We start from the raw sequence: 17,991 nt of genomic DNA, 5'->3' as shown, positions 1-17,991 counted from the left end.
CCCCGGGTGGGTTCCTCCTTGGTTTTCACACAGCTGACTAAACGTCAAACAGAAAACTTATTAAACAGAAGTATGAGACAGTCGAGAATTTACGCCAGTGTCTGGTTATATTTTAGATAGCAAGAAGCAGACGGCCGAGTTTATTAAACTCCACCGAGACAGCGGTGACGCTAATCAGAACTAGACCGTCCAATTTCACGCCTTTAAATTTTAAAGGCGTGTTTGTGTGTGTGTTTATACAATTGCTATTATGTTTGCACTTTATGTGTAATGTTACTGACTGCAGAGATCAGTAAGATGTGTGTATTTTTTATTTATTAGTTTTATTTATTTAATATTATTTTTTAATTGAATGACTGTCTAGTAGTTCACAGATGTCGAAAAACTGAGTGTGGTAAAGCCACTGATTTTGTTTATGTATATTTCTGCAATCTGCACATTGTACTGACTTTCATTTTAATGTTTACACCAGGGTTCCTTGTCAGCACTTTATGCTCAGATGTTTGTAAGCTAAAAATAAACTATTGTGTATGTTCAAATATACTGTTGTGATTGAAGAAGTTAAATAAAAATGTCAGTCATCAATTCATGCATCACCTCATGTCATCATAACAGAGGTCTGTCTTCCAGGAAAGAACAGTTTAAAATTAATGTAATATAGTATTGGCCATACTATATGATGTATTGCTTGTCTTTGTTTAATAATACAGAAGACAAAGACCTTAAAAAATAATCGCATATCGCATCGCAATCGCAATATTGGGGCAAAAAATCGCAATTAGATTATTTTCCATAATCGTTCAGCCCTAATCCTAAGACTTCTTAAAGGTCAAACCTCTACAAACCTCTGCAGTTCTTATGGATGACTTTCCATTTAAACCCTCCTCTATGCCTTTTAATGTCTAGTGTAATCGAGTTCTTGTTGCATTTCAAAACTGCTTATATTAAATTACTTGAACTGTTGCTTAGCATAATTTCAAATGAGTCTGCTTCTGAATACCTTGACATGCCCTTTCACAGCACCAGAGTACAATCAAATACCTATGTATTGTATGTAAGTAACAGTTTGGGACATGGTTATGATGATAAAGCATAGATAAAGCAAAAGCCATCTTTCAGAGCACTTTGTTAACTCGATCACTGACACATATACATAGGATGAACAGTATGGACAATGTCAGCTCTGTCTCATGATGCTCTTATCCAATTAAAACAGATTGCTTTCATTATTATTTGATGATTCATGGAAATGATTTTGAGAAAACACCAGTATGTTTAGCCCAAAATGTGGCTGTAGCAGGTTATAATAACAATAATAAAAATAATTATAATAACAACTACAGTGGCACATATTATAAAGTTTCAGCTTTTAGTTTTTGTTAAAGATTTCTTTTGGTTTAACATGCTGTATCAGTTACAACCCGCACGACATTGATTTAAAAATTGACTACAATATTTACACCGTTAAAGGAGAAGCTGGCCTCATTAGCGTGCTTCTTTGGATCTGTTTGCAGGATAGCACAGTGAATGTCATTTCTGCACTGTATGGGCCTCCAGCAGCCAGTAGGGAAGAATGAACATTAGCTACAGATTTGTGGGTGTTTCTTATCAAACTGTTTTGGAGTTTTTTTCTTTTCACAGTTGTTTGGCCATTTGTCAGTTTCTTTTTTGTTTTTGCCAACAAAAAGTCTATCCAACAGTGCTGACACCAAACTGAAAAAACATACTGGATGCTAATTAATTGCTTTAAGAACAATGCTTTCTGTTTCTTTTTCTCTGGCACACTTTTTTGACTAGAAACTTGCTATTTGCTTAGACAGAGTCATCTATTAGACCTCAGAATCAAATGAGAGCTGGTTATAACACAGCTACAGAGCACTGGAATTTAGTGCTACAATGTGTATTTCTAATAATTCGATTATAAAAAAAATTCGCGACGCAAATGCTTCGCTTCCCTCCCATTGTCACCATGGAAACGCATATTCGCGACTAAAAACAGACCTGCAATACGAACGTATTTAGGAGCAGCGTGTGAATGAAAAGTTTGACAACATTAAGCTCGCAGCCTCCAGTTTTAAACAGAAACACTGATAACACAACGGCAGCAGTGATGATGACGCTGGCACAGTTTAATGTGGAGTCTGTTTACACACCGCGAACAGCAAAGAGGCTGTGATCACCATTGAAACACTTACTGGGAAAAAACGAGCGGAAGTCCTTTATCAACATGAAGAAAAGCAAACCTTGTAGCTGCTCCAGCTGTTTTACACAGCGAAAAATCCGCAGTAAAGCTCCAGAATTTGTATTAAAAGCAGATGAACTGTTAACTTAGTCTGATACTGTGTTTAAATTATACAGCTTAATGAAGGCAGGCTCTTAGTTTACATGAAATGGAACAGTGGTGAGTCTAAAGGGGGGCATGGGGTGTATCAGACCATATTTACTTCAGGCCTTTTATGACATTTTTCAGATTGAAAGTGGAATAATATAAAATAGAGTCTCATTTAAATTGCATTAATATTTAAAAATATAAAAATGAAAGCTTTTTTCTTTAATAAAAATGTACATGGGCCAGTAAAACTCTGAGACACTGACCTGAGGGACTTTAGGTTGGACAGTGAATTATTTTTAATATTAATTAACTTTGCTTCAACGCACAGGGCAAACTTCAGAATGCTGATATGTTCACTCTTCCTCGCAGCAGCCACCACATTCTGCTTTAAAGGCTTAACGACACAAACACACTCATTCACTTGCACACTTAAACACGCAGAAACACATGTATAAAAGCCTTTAAAGATTACAGAGTAAAGGTTTTTATTGCCTTCATTTAGATTGTATATTAATCTTACTTTATTAGACTCTGACTCTAGTTAGAGTGTTTATATATTTTTGCAATTAAAAAAATTAAATTGAATATGATTTTTTTTTTGACAAACAAAAACATTGCAATTTCTAAAATGGAAACCAGTGAGCAGTTCATTTTGAAAGACCTGTGTTTTTTCTCTTTTGAATATTTATTATTCATTAATAATAACAAAAATATTTCTTTTCCAATTACTCGATTAATTGATTACTAAAATAATCTATAGCCGCAACCCTACTGGATTTACCCTCTATGTTCTGTTCTTATCCAATTTCTTATGAAGTACAACTTGAAACATGACTGGTTTGTTCTGATATTCATTAAAACAAAAAGAAATTGAATTAAAAGGCATTTATTTGGCAAAATGCTCTTGAAGTCATTTTTTTAATGCATTTAATTGCTCAGCTATAAAAAATGGACACTAAATAAAAGAATGTCAGACTATTGTTCAGACACATTATCTTGTCTTCCCTAATAATTTAAGTTATCTATCACAAATATTTTGACATTTCTGCAGCCTCTAAATACTTCATCTGTCAAACGTTGACGATCTCTGCCTGTGCTCACAATCAGCTCTCATTTTCCAAGCCAAAGACATCACAGCTTTTTCTTGAGGCGATGACAGCGACCTCCAACACAGACCTCATCTTGCAGTCCTGTCTGTGACATTTAAACCGGCCTCCAGGGATTGAGCAAGTAAACAAATAAGACAAGATGGGAAGAGTTATAAGAACTAGACCTTCATTTTAGAAAAGGTTCAAAAGTTCTGCAGAGACCAGGCTATGCGGTCAGTTCCTTTTAAACTTCATTCACCATAGGTGCCTCGCATCGTGTCATACAGGTTGCCTCACCCACATATAATATATAACCATGTAAACACTGGGATCCACTTAATAGCTAAGTGACATAAAGAAAGATTTAATTTTCTTGACTAAAATAACTTTGCATTCAGTGATCATCTGAAGCCAAACTCGCATGCCATTCAAGTGCTGACCATAAAGTGTGTTACATAAGTTGGTTTCCTTGAAGGGGTAAAGCGAAGGCTTTTATATATTTTTTATATATCTTTGCAGTTTTTCTTCACATTGAAGCTTAATGTATGAGGTGCCGTAAGGGACATTATTACTGAAACGCTCTCACACACACTACTGAAATGCTCTCACACACACTACTGAAACGCTCTCACACACACTACTCAAATTTTAGCTCTCACACACACTACTGAAACGCTCTCACACACACTACTGAAACGCTCTCACACACACTACTGAAACGCTCTCACACACACTACTTAAATTTTAGCTCTCACGCACACTACTGAAACGCTCTCACACACACTACTGAAACGCTCTCACACACACTACTTAAATTTTAGCTCTCACACACACTACTGAAACGCTCTCACACACACTACTGAAACGCTCTCACACACACTACTGAAACGCTCTCACACACACTACTTAAATTTTAGCTCTCACACACACCACTGAAACGCTCTCACACACACAACTGAAATTTTAGCTCTCACACACACTACTGAAATTTTAGCTCTCACACACACTACTGAAACACTCTCACACACACTACTGAAACGCTCTCACACACACAACTGAAACGCTCTCACACACACTACTGAAATTTTAGCTCTCACACACACTACTGAAACGCTCTCACACACACTACTGAAACGCTCTCACACACACTACTGAAATTTTAGCTCTCACACACACAACTGAAACACTCTCACACACACTACTGAAACGCTCTCACACACACTACTGAAATTTTAGCTCTCACACACACAACTGAAACGCTCTCACACACACTACTGAAACGCTCTCACACACACAACTGAAACACTCTCACACACACTACTGAAACACTCTCACACACACAACTGAAACACTCTCACACACACAACTGAAACACTCTCACACACACTACTGAAACACTCTCACACACACAACTGAAACGCTCTCACACACACTACTGAAACGCTCTCACACACACTACTGAAACACTCTCACACACACAACTGAAACACTCTCACACACACAACTGAAACGCTCTCTGTTACAGGAAAAATGATTCTATGTTTCTTTACCTTCTTTTAAATGTACAAAGATGCCTTTTGTCTGCCCTCTGCCTATGGTTAGATTAGTTTAGAATTATCTTTTTAGACTTTCCCAGCAAACACATCTTGTTTCTGGGACATATTGTTTTAGATTGTTTTATCTTCCCTAGCTCTCTGCTGACGAGACTAGCACCATATATGGAGTTGTTTTATTTTATCTGTTTATTATTTGTTATCCTGTTCTCACTGTCTCTGTGCTCTGTGCCTATAAAAATTACCAAGCCACTGTGCATGGTGTGAGTTGTTCTTCGCAGCTCACCCGTGTACACGTTTGATAAAGAAAGTAACTTTGTCTCATTGTGTCTTTATTTCTCCTGGGTTTTTTTACAGAGTTTTCCCCCAACATTTCTTGGTCCTTCGGAGCCGGAGCGCCTCCATCGTGTCCCATCTCCGTGACCAGTCCACGTTGTTCGTCTGTCGACAGCCCACACACTAGGTGTGTGGTCAAAGACCAAGGGCGTTAAATTCGAGTCTTGGCCAACGTTCTAGAAAGCGACCCACGGTGGTGGGGCCCGATCGAGGTGGACCAGACCCGGCGACACTGACCAGGTAGATACAGACACACTGACACAATCTTGTGTAAAAACGTATTTTAAATTCAGGGAATTTAAAATAGCGAAAGTAGCTCGTCGCGACTGGAAGCTCCCCACCTCTGTGGGTTTAAAGTAGCTCGTCGGCTGGTTGCTTGGAGCTCGTCGACTGGAAGCTCCCCACTTCTGTGGTTTAGGTTTGGAGCTCTGGGTAGCTCCCCCAGCTGGGTCTAGGGAATAAGTAGCTCGTCTACAGAAAGACTGGCAGCTCCCCTTATGATAAGGGTTCCGATCGCGCGAATAAGTGTGAATGTGAATGTATGTGTGTGTATTGTTTTAATTAACGGAGCAAGCTGAATTTTCACGGTCCAATAAGAGACTGAGCTGCTCCTCCTGTGTTTTTTCTTTTACTGCTGTTCACTGACGTGCTGGTGAGTTGAGAGAACGGTCGAGTTCCGTCTCGTAAAGTTCACACCGCTTTTGGAAATAGTCCGAAAGTAGAAGGGCGTGTGAGCAACCACTCTCGTCTCTAATACCAGCGAAGGTGATAGCAGCTGTATTGTGTATATATTACTTAAACAAAAATAAGTAAATACATAAATAAGATGGGTAATCAAGCAAGTGAAATTAAAACTCACTCCTGCTGACGAGCAGTGGTGAGAAAAGAAAAGTCCAGACGCCGGACAAAAACAGTGTCTGTAAACTGAGAGATTTAAGAAAACAAAATATAAACAGTCAGAAGAACAGAACTCAACTGCCAGTTTAGTAAAACCAGAAGACGAGACACTGTGCAGTGCCCACAACCCTTTTAGAAAGCCATCACTCATTCCTGCAGCCGCATCTGCAGCACCACCCATATCAGGAAGAACTTAATAATCCCTTATTAAGTGAAAACTAGAGATCAAAGTAGTTTGAAGTAGTTTAAAAGGGTTGAAAACAGACCCCACTGAGTAGATATAAATATAAAAAGTACGAAATAAAGATAAACAAAGGGAAAATTACAGTAGAAATGATCTTTAGAGTATTTGAAATTAATAATAGCAAGGATAACAACCTGTAAAGTGATATTATCAATGAAACACAGTTGGCATGATGACCATGCCCACAATGTATAAAATGAATATAAAGCAAATAATTCACACGAAAATATTTTAATAACATAAATAAGGTATATTAAGACTGTGTCATTGTTCAGCCAAGGACAGTGTGTGAAAAGGTAACTGTCTCCACCCTGGGAAAAGAATGATTCTGCAGGTCATCTGAAGCCCTTGATGGATACAAAATAAAATATAAATAATATAATAGAACTGCCTGGTCCGCCATGCAACAGAGAGAACAAATGTGACCGCAGATTGGATGAATTCTAAATTATCTGTTTGCTGAATAAGATGATCCTAACTAACAAATTGGCTCAGGAGTAGTATAGTGGTACACACTGATAAAATATTATAATATGCTATTGCTGTCATATAAGACAAAGAGGATAATATTAACAATGACATAATATTAATATGAAGAGGCACCTTAATCGGTTATGATGTGAGGTGGATAATTGTTAAGCAGTAGTCTGCATCAAGCTTAAGGTTTGCTGAAACTCAGTGTAATGACATGTGAGATGAAGACAATACAGAGAATAACTAAACTAATGAAGTGCATAGAGGCACTTGACCAGCTTGAAACTTATCATTCTAGAATGACACATTGCTGAGATATAGAGCACACCTATAATAACAACCAATAAGCAAAACCCTGTAGACAACAGCTAAAACTACAGGATTGAGAAGCTGAATTAAATATGTAGACACTGCTAAGCTGATGAGCATGTTACAAATTTTCTTTTCTTTTTATTTATTTGTTTCTTTTAGAGCAGAAGCTGCTATTCTGCCCAAAGAAAGACTCTAGGTCTGACCAACCGTTTCAGTCATGGGCAAAAAGATGTCAGTCAATAAAATTCTAAAAGATAATTTATTGACGAAAAATATATCAAGAGATAAAAGATAAAACAGTCCAGTGTCCCACTTATGAATTGTATAAAAACACACAGTCCCAAGGCCAGAGCCAGCTATGCCACACGGCCAAGTTGCACCCCACATGTTGCCTTTAACAGGGTTAGAAGTTGTCCTTGGAGACCCACCACCCTGCAAGCATATAGTCAGTGGTCACTCAAGCCTCTGGAACTCTGCTGCCTTTAGGCTGTGGCATATAATAGGCCCTGGACTGCACAGAGAGACAAAACAACACAGCAGTGTTTGTAGTGTGGGCTAGATGTAGACCAGTGTATCAGTGCAATCAAGTACACCTGCCTCTAATTAGTCCAACCCCATTCCAGCCATTGGCTCACCAAAAATGTGACAACCACAAAACCACTCCCAACCCAGTGCAACTTCACACAATAATATGGAGCTGAATTAACACAGGCACATTAGTCTACCATGTTACAAGCTGCATGCTATTACAAGCCAACATATGCAGACTTCTGCCTTGTACGGGTGGCAGCATTTTTCTTTTTCTTTTGTGTCCTGACACGTTTATGTTTTTTGTTTTTGTTTGATTATTTTGTTGGTTTTGGAAACGAATTTAAACGAACTTGTGACCATACTTGAGAATCACAGTGACACATAGTGATTAGGCATATGATTGAAAAATGCCTAGGTTTAGAGCTGTGAGCTATGAGCTGTGAGCAATGCAAAGTTAAATATATATATATTTGTATAAATGGGAAACAACCCTAACTTGAAAGTTTGAAATGTGTGAGATCCATGACTTGTTTGAAGAACTAGAAATTATCTAAAAATGCCTTAAGTGAAAATGTAGAGTTGCATCTATTCTCCCAAACCAAGACAAACAAAAAAGAAGAAGCTTTCTGTAACTTCAAAATAAGGCTGACTGTTGACAATAGACTAAAACACTAATTCGCAGGTGGCTATCAGGAACAGAGAGGCGAGCAAAGTCACAAACACCAAGGCTGCAGACAGCCACGCAGCAACAGCAGATAACATAGAGACAACGCCTGCTAGAACCGTTTTGAAACCTCAGCAAAACAATTTGTCAGAACGTGCATGACGTGTCAAAAATATAATGCTCAGGGAAACCTGAGACCACACAATCCATATGGACTTTATTGAGCTAAATGAATGCCAAGGGTAAAAATACACCCTAGTGGTTATAGATGTATTCTCAAAGTGGCCAGAAATCTACCCAGTGAAAAAGGCAGATACAATTTCAGTAGCAAAATGTATGTCTAAGTTGTAGGAAAATAAAGAGATGATTGTAAATGACGAAGAATGTAATGATGTCTATCAAGTGTCTTGCAGATCACAGCCCGGTGACTGGGTTCTGATCAAAGTGCTCCAAAGGAAAAACTGGAGCTTGCAAAATTGCGGAACGACCATCCTGGATCCATCAGAGTCACTGCAGGCGAGTCAGTGAAGCCATCTAAACACAGCTGACGGCAGGCTTGCCCACTTGTTGTGATCTCGCCCGGTGGAGGGGTCAGCTTTCCTGGCCGGGGGGTCTACTCGCGACAGGAGGGTGTGTCCCGTCGTCATGAGGTGGTGGCTCTTAATAACTGCAGTGGCCCTGACCATGGCCGGGCTCCTCATCTTTGCTTCCGTGAGGGACAATAAGTCACGCTACATGGAGAAAAGGCAGACACTGTATGACAAAGGAAAGTACACCAAGTTTCCCCATGGCTATGCCACTAATTTCTGGTGGCAGTTTATGAACACTACAGCTTACTTGAATAATAAAACTGACTGCTATGCAAATACATATACACTTTCTGCCCACCAAGGAACGAGAGGAAGTGTATGGACTGTTCACTCAACGAAACCTGTGCCAGTAACGCGACACTGATGAGCCTCAACTGTCGCTCCAACTACAGCTACCGAATGATACTACAAACAAAGACTCATTACCAGACAGGATGTGCACGGACGGCACCAAGCAGTAAAGGAACCAGAGTTTCGCATCTGAGGAGGAGTGAAATTCTTACAGAGCTTGATCCCCGGCATTGGAGTTGCCGAGGTGCGGGATCACGTGGAAATCAACCGATATGCTCTGCTACGACACATCAACTTGACTAAGACCCTGGGAACCGCCTTAGCAGGAGAACAGCAGGCCATCAGAACGATGGTGCTGCAGAACAGACTGACTCTAGACCTGCTAACAGCATCACAAGGAGGAGTTTGTAAGCGGAGACATTTATGAAGCTTTGCAGAATTTGACCATTCTGCAGAAATATGTCACTGACCACACATCTGGAGCAGCTACACCGCCATGTCTAAGAGTAATGATTTCAAAGATGATAACAACTACAATGACTGCTTATGTTGCCATGCCTGAAGAAGACCAGCATCCCGTTGCAATTCTGTTAGAGGAGAACTTGTAATAACTGCTAATGAATGACGTGGTGATTAAAAATGACTTGTCAAGTGATCACGCACTGATTAAAACATTAGTAGGTTATGCAGGTTTTCATCCTTTTATTTTTTGAAGTTTTCATTTTAAATATGAAGTTTTCATCATTTTACATATAAAGTTTTCAATTTAAGGTTTGCATCATTTTAAATATAAGGTTTTCATCCTTGTATTTTTTGAAGTTTTTATTTTACATATTAGGTTTTCATCATTTTTAAATACAAAGTTTTCATTTTAGTTTTCATCCTTTTATTTTTTGTAGTTTTAGTTTTATTATTTTTTCTTGTTTATTCCACTTGTTATTTCATTTACTATGATTTTCATTTACTATGTTTTTCTTTTTATTATTTTCTTTTGTTTTATTCTTTAGACCAAATGACTTCCATTTCTGCTATGCTGACATTTTGAAAATTAAAAAATTGCTTAAGATACTTACTAAATAACCTTCACAGACAATTGTTGTATACATTTAAAATAAGTTAAAACAGGAGGGAATGTTACAGGAAAAATGATTCTATGTTTCTTTACCTTCTTTTAAATGTACAAAGATGCCTTTTGTCTGCCCTCTGCCTATGGTTAGATTAGTTTAGAATTATCTTTTTAGACTTTCCCAGCAAACACATCTTGTTTCTGGGACATATTGTTTTAGATTGTTTTATCTTCCCTAGCTCTCTGCTGACGAGACTAGCACCATATATGGAGTTGTTTTATTTTATCTGTTTATTATTTGTTATCCTGTTCTCACTGTCTCTGTGCTCTGTGCCTATAAAAATTACCAAGCCACTGTGCATGGTGTGAGTTGTTCTTCGCAGCTCACCCGTGTACACGTTTGATAAAGAAAGTAACTTTGTCTCATTGTGTCTTTATTTCTCCTGGGTTTTTTTACAGAGTTTTCCCCCAACACTCTCACACACACTACTGAAACGCTCTCACACACACAACTGAAACGCTCTCACACACACAACTGAAACACTCTCACACACACTACTGAAACGCTCTCACACACACTACTGAAACGCTCTCACACACACTACTGAAACCAGAGGCATTTCCGCTGAACAGGAAGTTGTTTCCTGACAAGGAAACTGATGGAAAAAGTGGTATATTTCAAAACACTACAAGGATTTCTACTCAGCAACCTGCTAGTACAGCAGTCCCCAACCTTTTTTGCGCCACGTAAACGATATAAAAATAAAAAAAACGATAAATACTATGAAAACCATAAATAGAAATGTGTTCGAATTTTTGTGGAGGAATAAAACCCATTACATAGAAAGATCTCAGCTTGTGAAGGGATACAATAAAGGTGGTATCAAAACTCCAGAATTGGAATTTATGGTTGGCACCCTTAGAATTAAATGGTTAAAATCTTGTCTGTCACAGCCAGACTCTACTTAGCTCCACATCCCATGATTCTTGTTTAATAAAATAGTATACAGGATTAGACTTTATTTTGAAATGTGATTTTGCGGCAAATAAAATCCCCATAAAGATATCAAACTTTCCAAAACAGACGTTGCATTTTTGGGAAAATGAGATTTACCCACAACTTCTCCCCATAATTCAACCTTATGGAATAATAGGGTAATAACACTTAATCAAAAATCAATTTTCAAGAGTGACTGGTTTGAACAAAAATATTATATTCATAACAGATTTGTTGGATGATAACGGTGTCATTCTAAGTTACACAGACTTTTCAGAAAAATATTGTCTAAACTGTTCTCAAAGAGAATATAACAAATTTTGTGAACTGGTCCCACTGCCTCTGCTTCATTTGATTAAAATTTTTATGATATACAATAATTTCTCATCAGTGCTCCCAAATTTATTGCTAGGGCAATGTCAGCTGTTTGATAAAAATGCAATAAGAAATTTGTTAGTAGTTTCTTCAAAGACAAAATATTTCATAGTTACAACAGAATGGTTACATGGCATGGTTCTAAATTTAGTTATTTCATATACACTGGATAAAGCATACTAAAAATTTATGAAATAGCCTATTCTACCTAAAGTTAAAGAAACACTTTAAACAAAACTAATACTGTGGCAGAATTTCTAAAAAAAGAGATTTGGCTTTGAGGTGGATCAGTGTTCTTTTTGTACTGATGAAAATGAAACCCTAGAACATCTTTTTTTTTTCTATGCCCTATCACACAATGTATTTGGTGAAACTTAAAAAATTGGATTTCCCTAAATATTAATGATGTGCCACTGTTTGAATTACATCATAATTTTTTTTATATGGATCATCTAGCATTGGATGTCTCAGACATTATTAACATCATCATACTTTTGAGTAAATATCATATCCATTGTGCTAAATGGAGGAACGCTAAGCCTTCTCTCCCTGGTTTTATTGATGATTTTAAGATATTTTTCTTTGCTAAAAAAGACAAAAAGCACATATGCCAAAAAAATAACCAGGATAATGCACGTCTCCCGCTATTCTAAATTTTGACTTATGCTGAGGCTAATATATTGTTAAGTAATGCAGCTGTCTCACTAAGTGTCACGGTCGGACGGCCCTTTCTGGACGACCCTGCTTGTGTTTATGTTTTCTGTATATGTGTTTGCTTCTCCCTCCCTGGCCCTCGGGGTTGTTTACGGAAGTGCGCGCCGTGGGAGAGGCGTGTCCTGGCGACTGTCGTCATTGGGAGTCCCTCTTCGCTGTTGCCGGCCCACCTGCAGCTGATTACCTGACCAGTGGTTGGTAATCATTCCTCCAGGCTAGAAAGGGGTATGGACTACTTGCACTAACACTTCCGCGTTCTATGTAGTCCTGCCCCAGTGCTTCCGGTGCGGTTAAACCATGGCGACGTTCTACACTCGCTGCCTACAAGAGCTCCCAAAATTGAACATCACTGATGTTCATCGGATTTGCAGAGTGACGACTACCCCCGCCAGCAAATTAGATAAAGGATTTAAGTTATATGCTGCATCATATATACACAACTACGAAGGTAAGAAAACGTAAATTAACCGACAAAGAAACGCTAGCTAACGTCAAATGCAAACACTACGTTACTCCGCTATGTCCTTCATTTGATGTCAGTTCTCTACATTACATGTTTTCTTAAACGGTGTTTTATGTCGTCCTAAACTATAGTTGAGGTTTTCTTAACTAATGTCACTTTTGTAGTTAAACACTGTTATAATGGCGTTAGGTAGTTGGCTAACTATGGAGGTAGTTAACTACCTAATGCTACTCTTGCTAAGTGTAAAGTATATATGTTTAAGACATGCTGAAATGAGTAATACAGAAATAATGCTAATGGTACTTGTATCTTTATTCAGTGTCCAATAAAGACAGGTTGTCAGGGGAGGTCGGTGTGAGAGCCCTGTGCTACAGGTCAATGAGGAAGAGTGAGGCACCACACAGACTAAGTGTAGGCAGGAAGCTGTGTAAAGTTGTTAATCCCCGTTCAGTGGGGTTCAGTTCATTTAAGCATTAGTTAAGTTCATTCCTAAAGGCCCATCAACTTGAATGTTTTCCTTGTCTCCCTGCTTTATCACTCCTAATTTGACTAGTCAGATAGTTAAATCAACGTGTGTTTGGGTGATCAGAAACATTTGACAACAAGTTAATACTGCAAATATACACAATCTAAGTTATTACAGTTATCAAGCATGGTTAAGTTGTTTTAATAGGGAGAGAAGGAAACACTGAACTATGTTCCTGTTCGGCTCTTCCATGAAGATGTTACATTTTTAATTTTCGTTCTTTCTTCTTAGATTAAGCTTCTGGATTCATCGCCGGTGATACTGACACATAGCCAGTGCTCCTGTGTGGCAGGCGCTGTTATGTGCAATCACACAGTGGCACTGCTCTTCCAAACAGCACACTACTCACAACTCAGAGTGCCGGTTGTCCCCCCTGTGCATAGCTGCACGGAATCTGAACAGCAATGGCACAAGCCACGGACAGTGGTAATTTAAATGAGGTTAAAGTTTTTGAATTAGTCCATGTTTACATATGAACAGCAACACCATCCATAGTAAATGTGTCTTCTGTTAGGGTGTGAAGCCAGGACCCATCAACTCCATGATCTTCACTAAGCCGGTACCAAATAGGATGGCCCAGACTGGAGTACGGTAATTAGATTTGTAAAATTTGGTTTCACGTGTTACAAATGTATGTTGCTATTTTTTTCATACATACATGTGTCAGAATAGGTATTAATTTACATACAACATTACACTTTCTGAAGACGGCTAACTCAGTCATGTACATATACATCCCAGTCTCTAACTTATGCACCACTGTTTTACACCTTTTAGTTTTTAGTTTAGTTGTTGTTCAGTATAACAACCTTCTTCCTTACATTATTGTCATTGATGTTTTCTTTAGGAGTGGCTTCTACAGAGGCATGGTGGGTCCGTTACCAGATCCCTGCTTGTTCAGAATAACGGAGGCATATGCAAAATTTAATATTGAGGACAGGCCACTTGTGACCACAATGAACATGAGACCTGACAAGCCCCTTGTGGAAAGTGCCTTTGGGCTGGTGCAGGAGGGCAGTGTTCTGTCATATCAGCAGCCGGTTTTGACAACCTGGTACATCACACTACACCGCGATGCACCACCAACACCGCACTTGCCTCTGGAGGGGTATGACATCTTGCCATCAGATTGTGTGTTTGTGTGCTCAGAAGAAGAGCTTCTGCATCTGAAAAGCTTGTCTGTAACTCTGGAAATGGCTCACAAAATAGAGGAAGCTACACGTGAGCAAAGCTCTTCGTCTGAGTGGCATCAGCTCCGCAGGCCCAGAGTGACTGCCTCTAGGTTTCGGGAGGTGTGTCACGTCAGAGGCCAGAGCTCGGCCGAGTCACTAGCAGAGCGTATATTGAAGGGAACAAGGCAGACAGCAGACATGAGGAGAGGAACTGAGATGGAGCCTGCAATAGCAGCAGAGTATAGTAGGCTAATGAATGTTAACTACTCACCCTGTGGTCTGGTCATTCACCCCATTGCTTGCTGCATCTCCTGATGGTGTTGTTTTTGACCCCAATGAATACCCCCAGTTTGTCTTCGTCGAATTCAAATGTCCCAATGTACAAAACTTTATTGACTGCAAATATGTGCAGATGGAATGTGGTACCCCTAAACTAAAAAAGAGCCACGCATATTACTGGCAAGTGCAAGGACAACTGCTTATCAGTGGGATGCAGTGGTGTGACTTTGTTGTGTGGGCACAAGAGGACTACCTAGTGCAAAGAATATACATGGATACAGATGTGCACAATGCAATCAGAGAAAAGGCAGACTATTTCTTTTTTTACATATATATGCCAAGATACCTGTGTTTGAAAAAATGAACAGTGAAAACATAGCAAAAAGAAAAACAGATCCTTCAGGCTGGCTGGAACAAAATAACTGATGTTTTATTTTCAATATATTTCATGAATTCTTTTGTTGTTACATGTTACCTTTATGTGACATCAATAAACTGTTATTTAAGCAATGGCATCAATTTAATTTTTAAAAACACACATTAAAACGTTGAATTTGTGCAGAACTTATTTACATGGTAAGTATTTAAAACTCCATGCCTAGCATACTGATATACATTTAGACAATAACACAACTGAACTGTAGAAAATGACAAATGGTATTTTTGATGTTCCAAAAGCTCAATGTCACTTATGATTTTAAAACGATTTAGTGATTTACTTTATAATTTTGATAAACAGTTTTGTTGAATCTGAATAGTAATATAGTAATATAATTAAACAGTATTATTAACATTAAACATTTGCAATGAATTTGAATTATCAATAACTGAAACTCAACTATCAGCACTCAAGTACCAGTTCTGTAATCAAGTATTGTCAGCTGAGAAGGAAGAAATGCAACTGTAGTGGCCTCAGCTGCAGGTCATTTTCCATAAGTTACTGGCACTGGTGTCTTGGGAAAAATCCATCTTGTCTCACTTAACCCATTTTTTAACTAATGCTGTGTTCTGGTAATTTGACAGCATACATGCCACTGCAAACAGTTGGTTGATATTATAAACATGTGACATGGTAATGATGCTATCAAAAAGTTTGTTCTGTTTGATCCTCCTAATGACTCGCTCCACATGTACCCTGAGTCTGGCTATGGCCTGCGTCTCCTTAACCTGGTATGCTGGCATCTGCTTCTGCTTAGATAGAAAAGGTGGGCAGTACACTTTGCATTTACAACAATCAGTGATTAGGAAGCCCTTATCTACCATCACTGCCATGTCTTCAGTCAACTTCTCAGCAATGCCTGATTGTTTGAATAGTTCCTTGTCACTAACCGAACCAGCATACAGATTAGAGATGAAAAGTAAATATCTATTTTGTTTTCATTAAGACTGGAAAAACTTTCGAAATTTAACTGATGGTGACCTTGGTATATTTTAAACAGTTAGCTTGAATAGAACTTAGGTGTACCTGGTATAGAATCGGATGTCAGTGTCGGAGCCAGCAAAACGCTGTAACCCAAATTCTCGCTGGACACGTAACTCCTGTATTTCCTTCCTCAGAGTCTCCACGTCTTTGGACAGGTCTTCTGCAGCTGATGCAGATATGTCCAATGCAGACGGCTCAGGGACTGAGCAGTAGTCATGATCTCTTGTAAGACTTTGCTCTTCTTGATCGTCAGGAGGAACTAGTTCAGGGCGTCGCTCCGTTCTCTCCCAAACACTACGCCGCGGTGGTTCAACTTTATAGCCATTCCACTCAAAAAGTGTTGGTACAGCACCTTTAATAAGCCTCCTTCGACCATCGAGGGTTGTTGGCTCTATGAGTTGATCACTGGCAAAGTGTCTGCAGCAGACCCTGGTGTGAGAGGTGATCGTGAAATGATCCCGGCGTATGTTTACCGGCCATTGTCTTCTCAAGTCGGAATGGGTCGGAAAGGCATGAAAACTTAGTATGCCATTAAATTTGGCTGAAGCTGAACAAAGTGGGACACAGCAATGCTCGGAGTATTTCTTCTCCTGTTTTTGAAAATGTTCTGTTTTAAATACTTTCCTTTTTATACTCATTCTGAAGCGACATTAGCATAGCTACCGATAGATAAGCAAACGTACCGGAAACGCACAAGCGGTACTATTTGGAAACGGAAATACGTCACATGCACTAGTGCAAGTAGTCTATTTAACCTGGACTCACGGCGACAGTCGACGTGGGATTATTACTCCGAACTGGTATAGTCTGTGCGAGCAGTGTGAGTGTGTTATTCGGCTAGCGTGTGGCTAACGCTGGATTTTCCTTCTTCCTCCAGGAGGGGCGAGCGGAGAAGCGAGTTGGGGAGCACACACACTAAGGGAGTTACTACACGGAACGCACTGGGAGCAAGGGACGAGCACGATTGGAAAATTGCACTTTTGAATGGATTGTTGGACTTGTCTGTTTCACTGTAAATAAACGCACTGTGTTTCTGTGAGCAAGAACCGCGCCTGGGTCCCTCTTTTCCGTGACACTAAGGTCCAGAATCGATTTGTTCCACGATTCGATTCAATTCGATTTGATTATGGGGAATTTTGACAGTCAGAAATATTATAATTCAGATCAGTACATTTACATATTTTTGTATTTAAAAAAAGGAAGCTGACACACGCAAGACTTTATCAAAGGTGTGAGCATCACAGCAGATGCCTTTGTGTCAAAGTAGCTGAAGATAAAACAAATAAAAACATGAAGGTGATTTTCCTGGCCTGGGATTTCATAAAAAATATTCTGCAGTACATCAAAAACGAAAGAAAACCATTAATCAACATATGAACGTTACCTCTGACGTTACAGCGGTTTTATTAGAGACATGGCTAACGTTTTGCATTTTGCATAATTTTAAAACGTTTAAATTTATTCAGTATTGAACGGCAGAAATTAGGTTTTCTTTTCGGAAGTATGTAAAATGAAAAAAAAAAAAAAAAAAAACAGCGGCCGACTGTGCTGTAAACAACAGTAGACTTGTGCCTAACAAGCAAGTGAATAATGCAGAAAACAGATTTTTAGACGGGAAACTGTTCTTGAAGTACAGAGAGAGAGAAAGAGAGAGGGCTGTGCAT

The 17,991-nt window shown here is 38.9% G+C and overlaps 1 protein-coding gene across 1 annotated transcript; it reads left to right on the top strand.

Moving 5' to 3' along the window:
* The first annotated feature begins 12,713 nt into the window (after positions 1-12,713).
* Positions 12,714-17,390, top strand: LOC308391875 (uncharacterized protein). The gene is made up of 4 exons (XM_080874635.1): positions 12,714-12,912; positions 13,685-13,879; positions 13,968-14,044; positions 14,301-17,390. The coding sequence occupies exons 1-4, from the start codon at positions 12,883-12,885 to the stop codon at positions 14,938-14,940; spliced, it is 942 nt and encodes a 313-aa protein (XP_080730761.1). The 5' UTR covers positions 12,714-12,882; the 3' UTR covers positions 14,941-17,390.
* Positions 17,391-17,991: the final 601 nt, after the last annotated feature.

This window comes from Rhamphochromis sp. 'chilingali' (genome assembly GCF_963969265.1).
Source record: "Rhamphochromis sp. 'chilingali' genome assembly, chromosome: 2".
Lineage (NCBI taxonomy): Eukaryota > Metazoa > Chordata > Actinopteri > Cichliformes > Cichlidae > Rhamphochromis > Rhamphochromis sp. 'chilingali'.
Note: the sequence above shows the minus strand (reverse complement) of the source record. Positions and strands in the feature narration are given on the sequence as shown.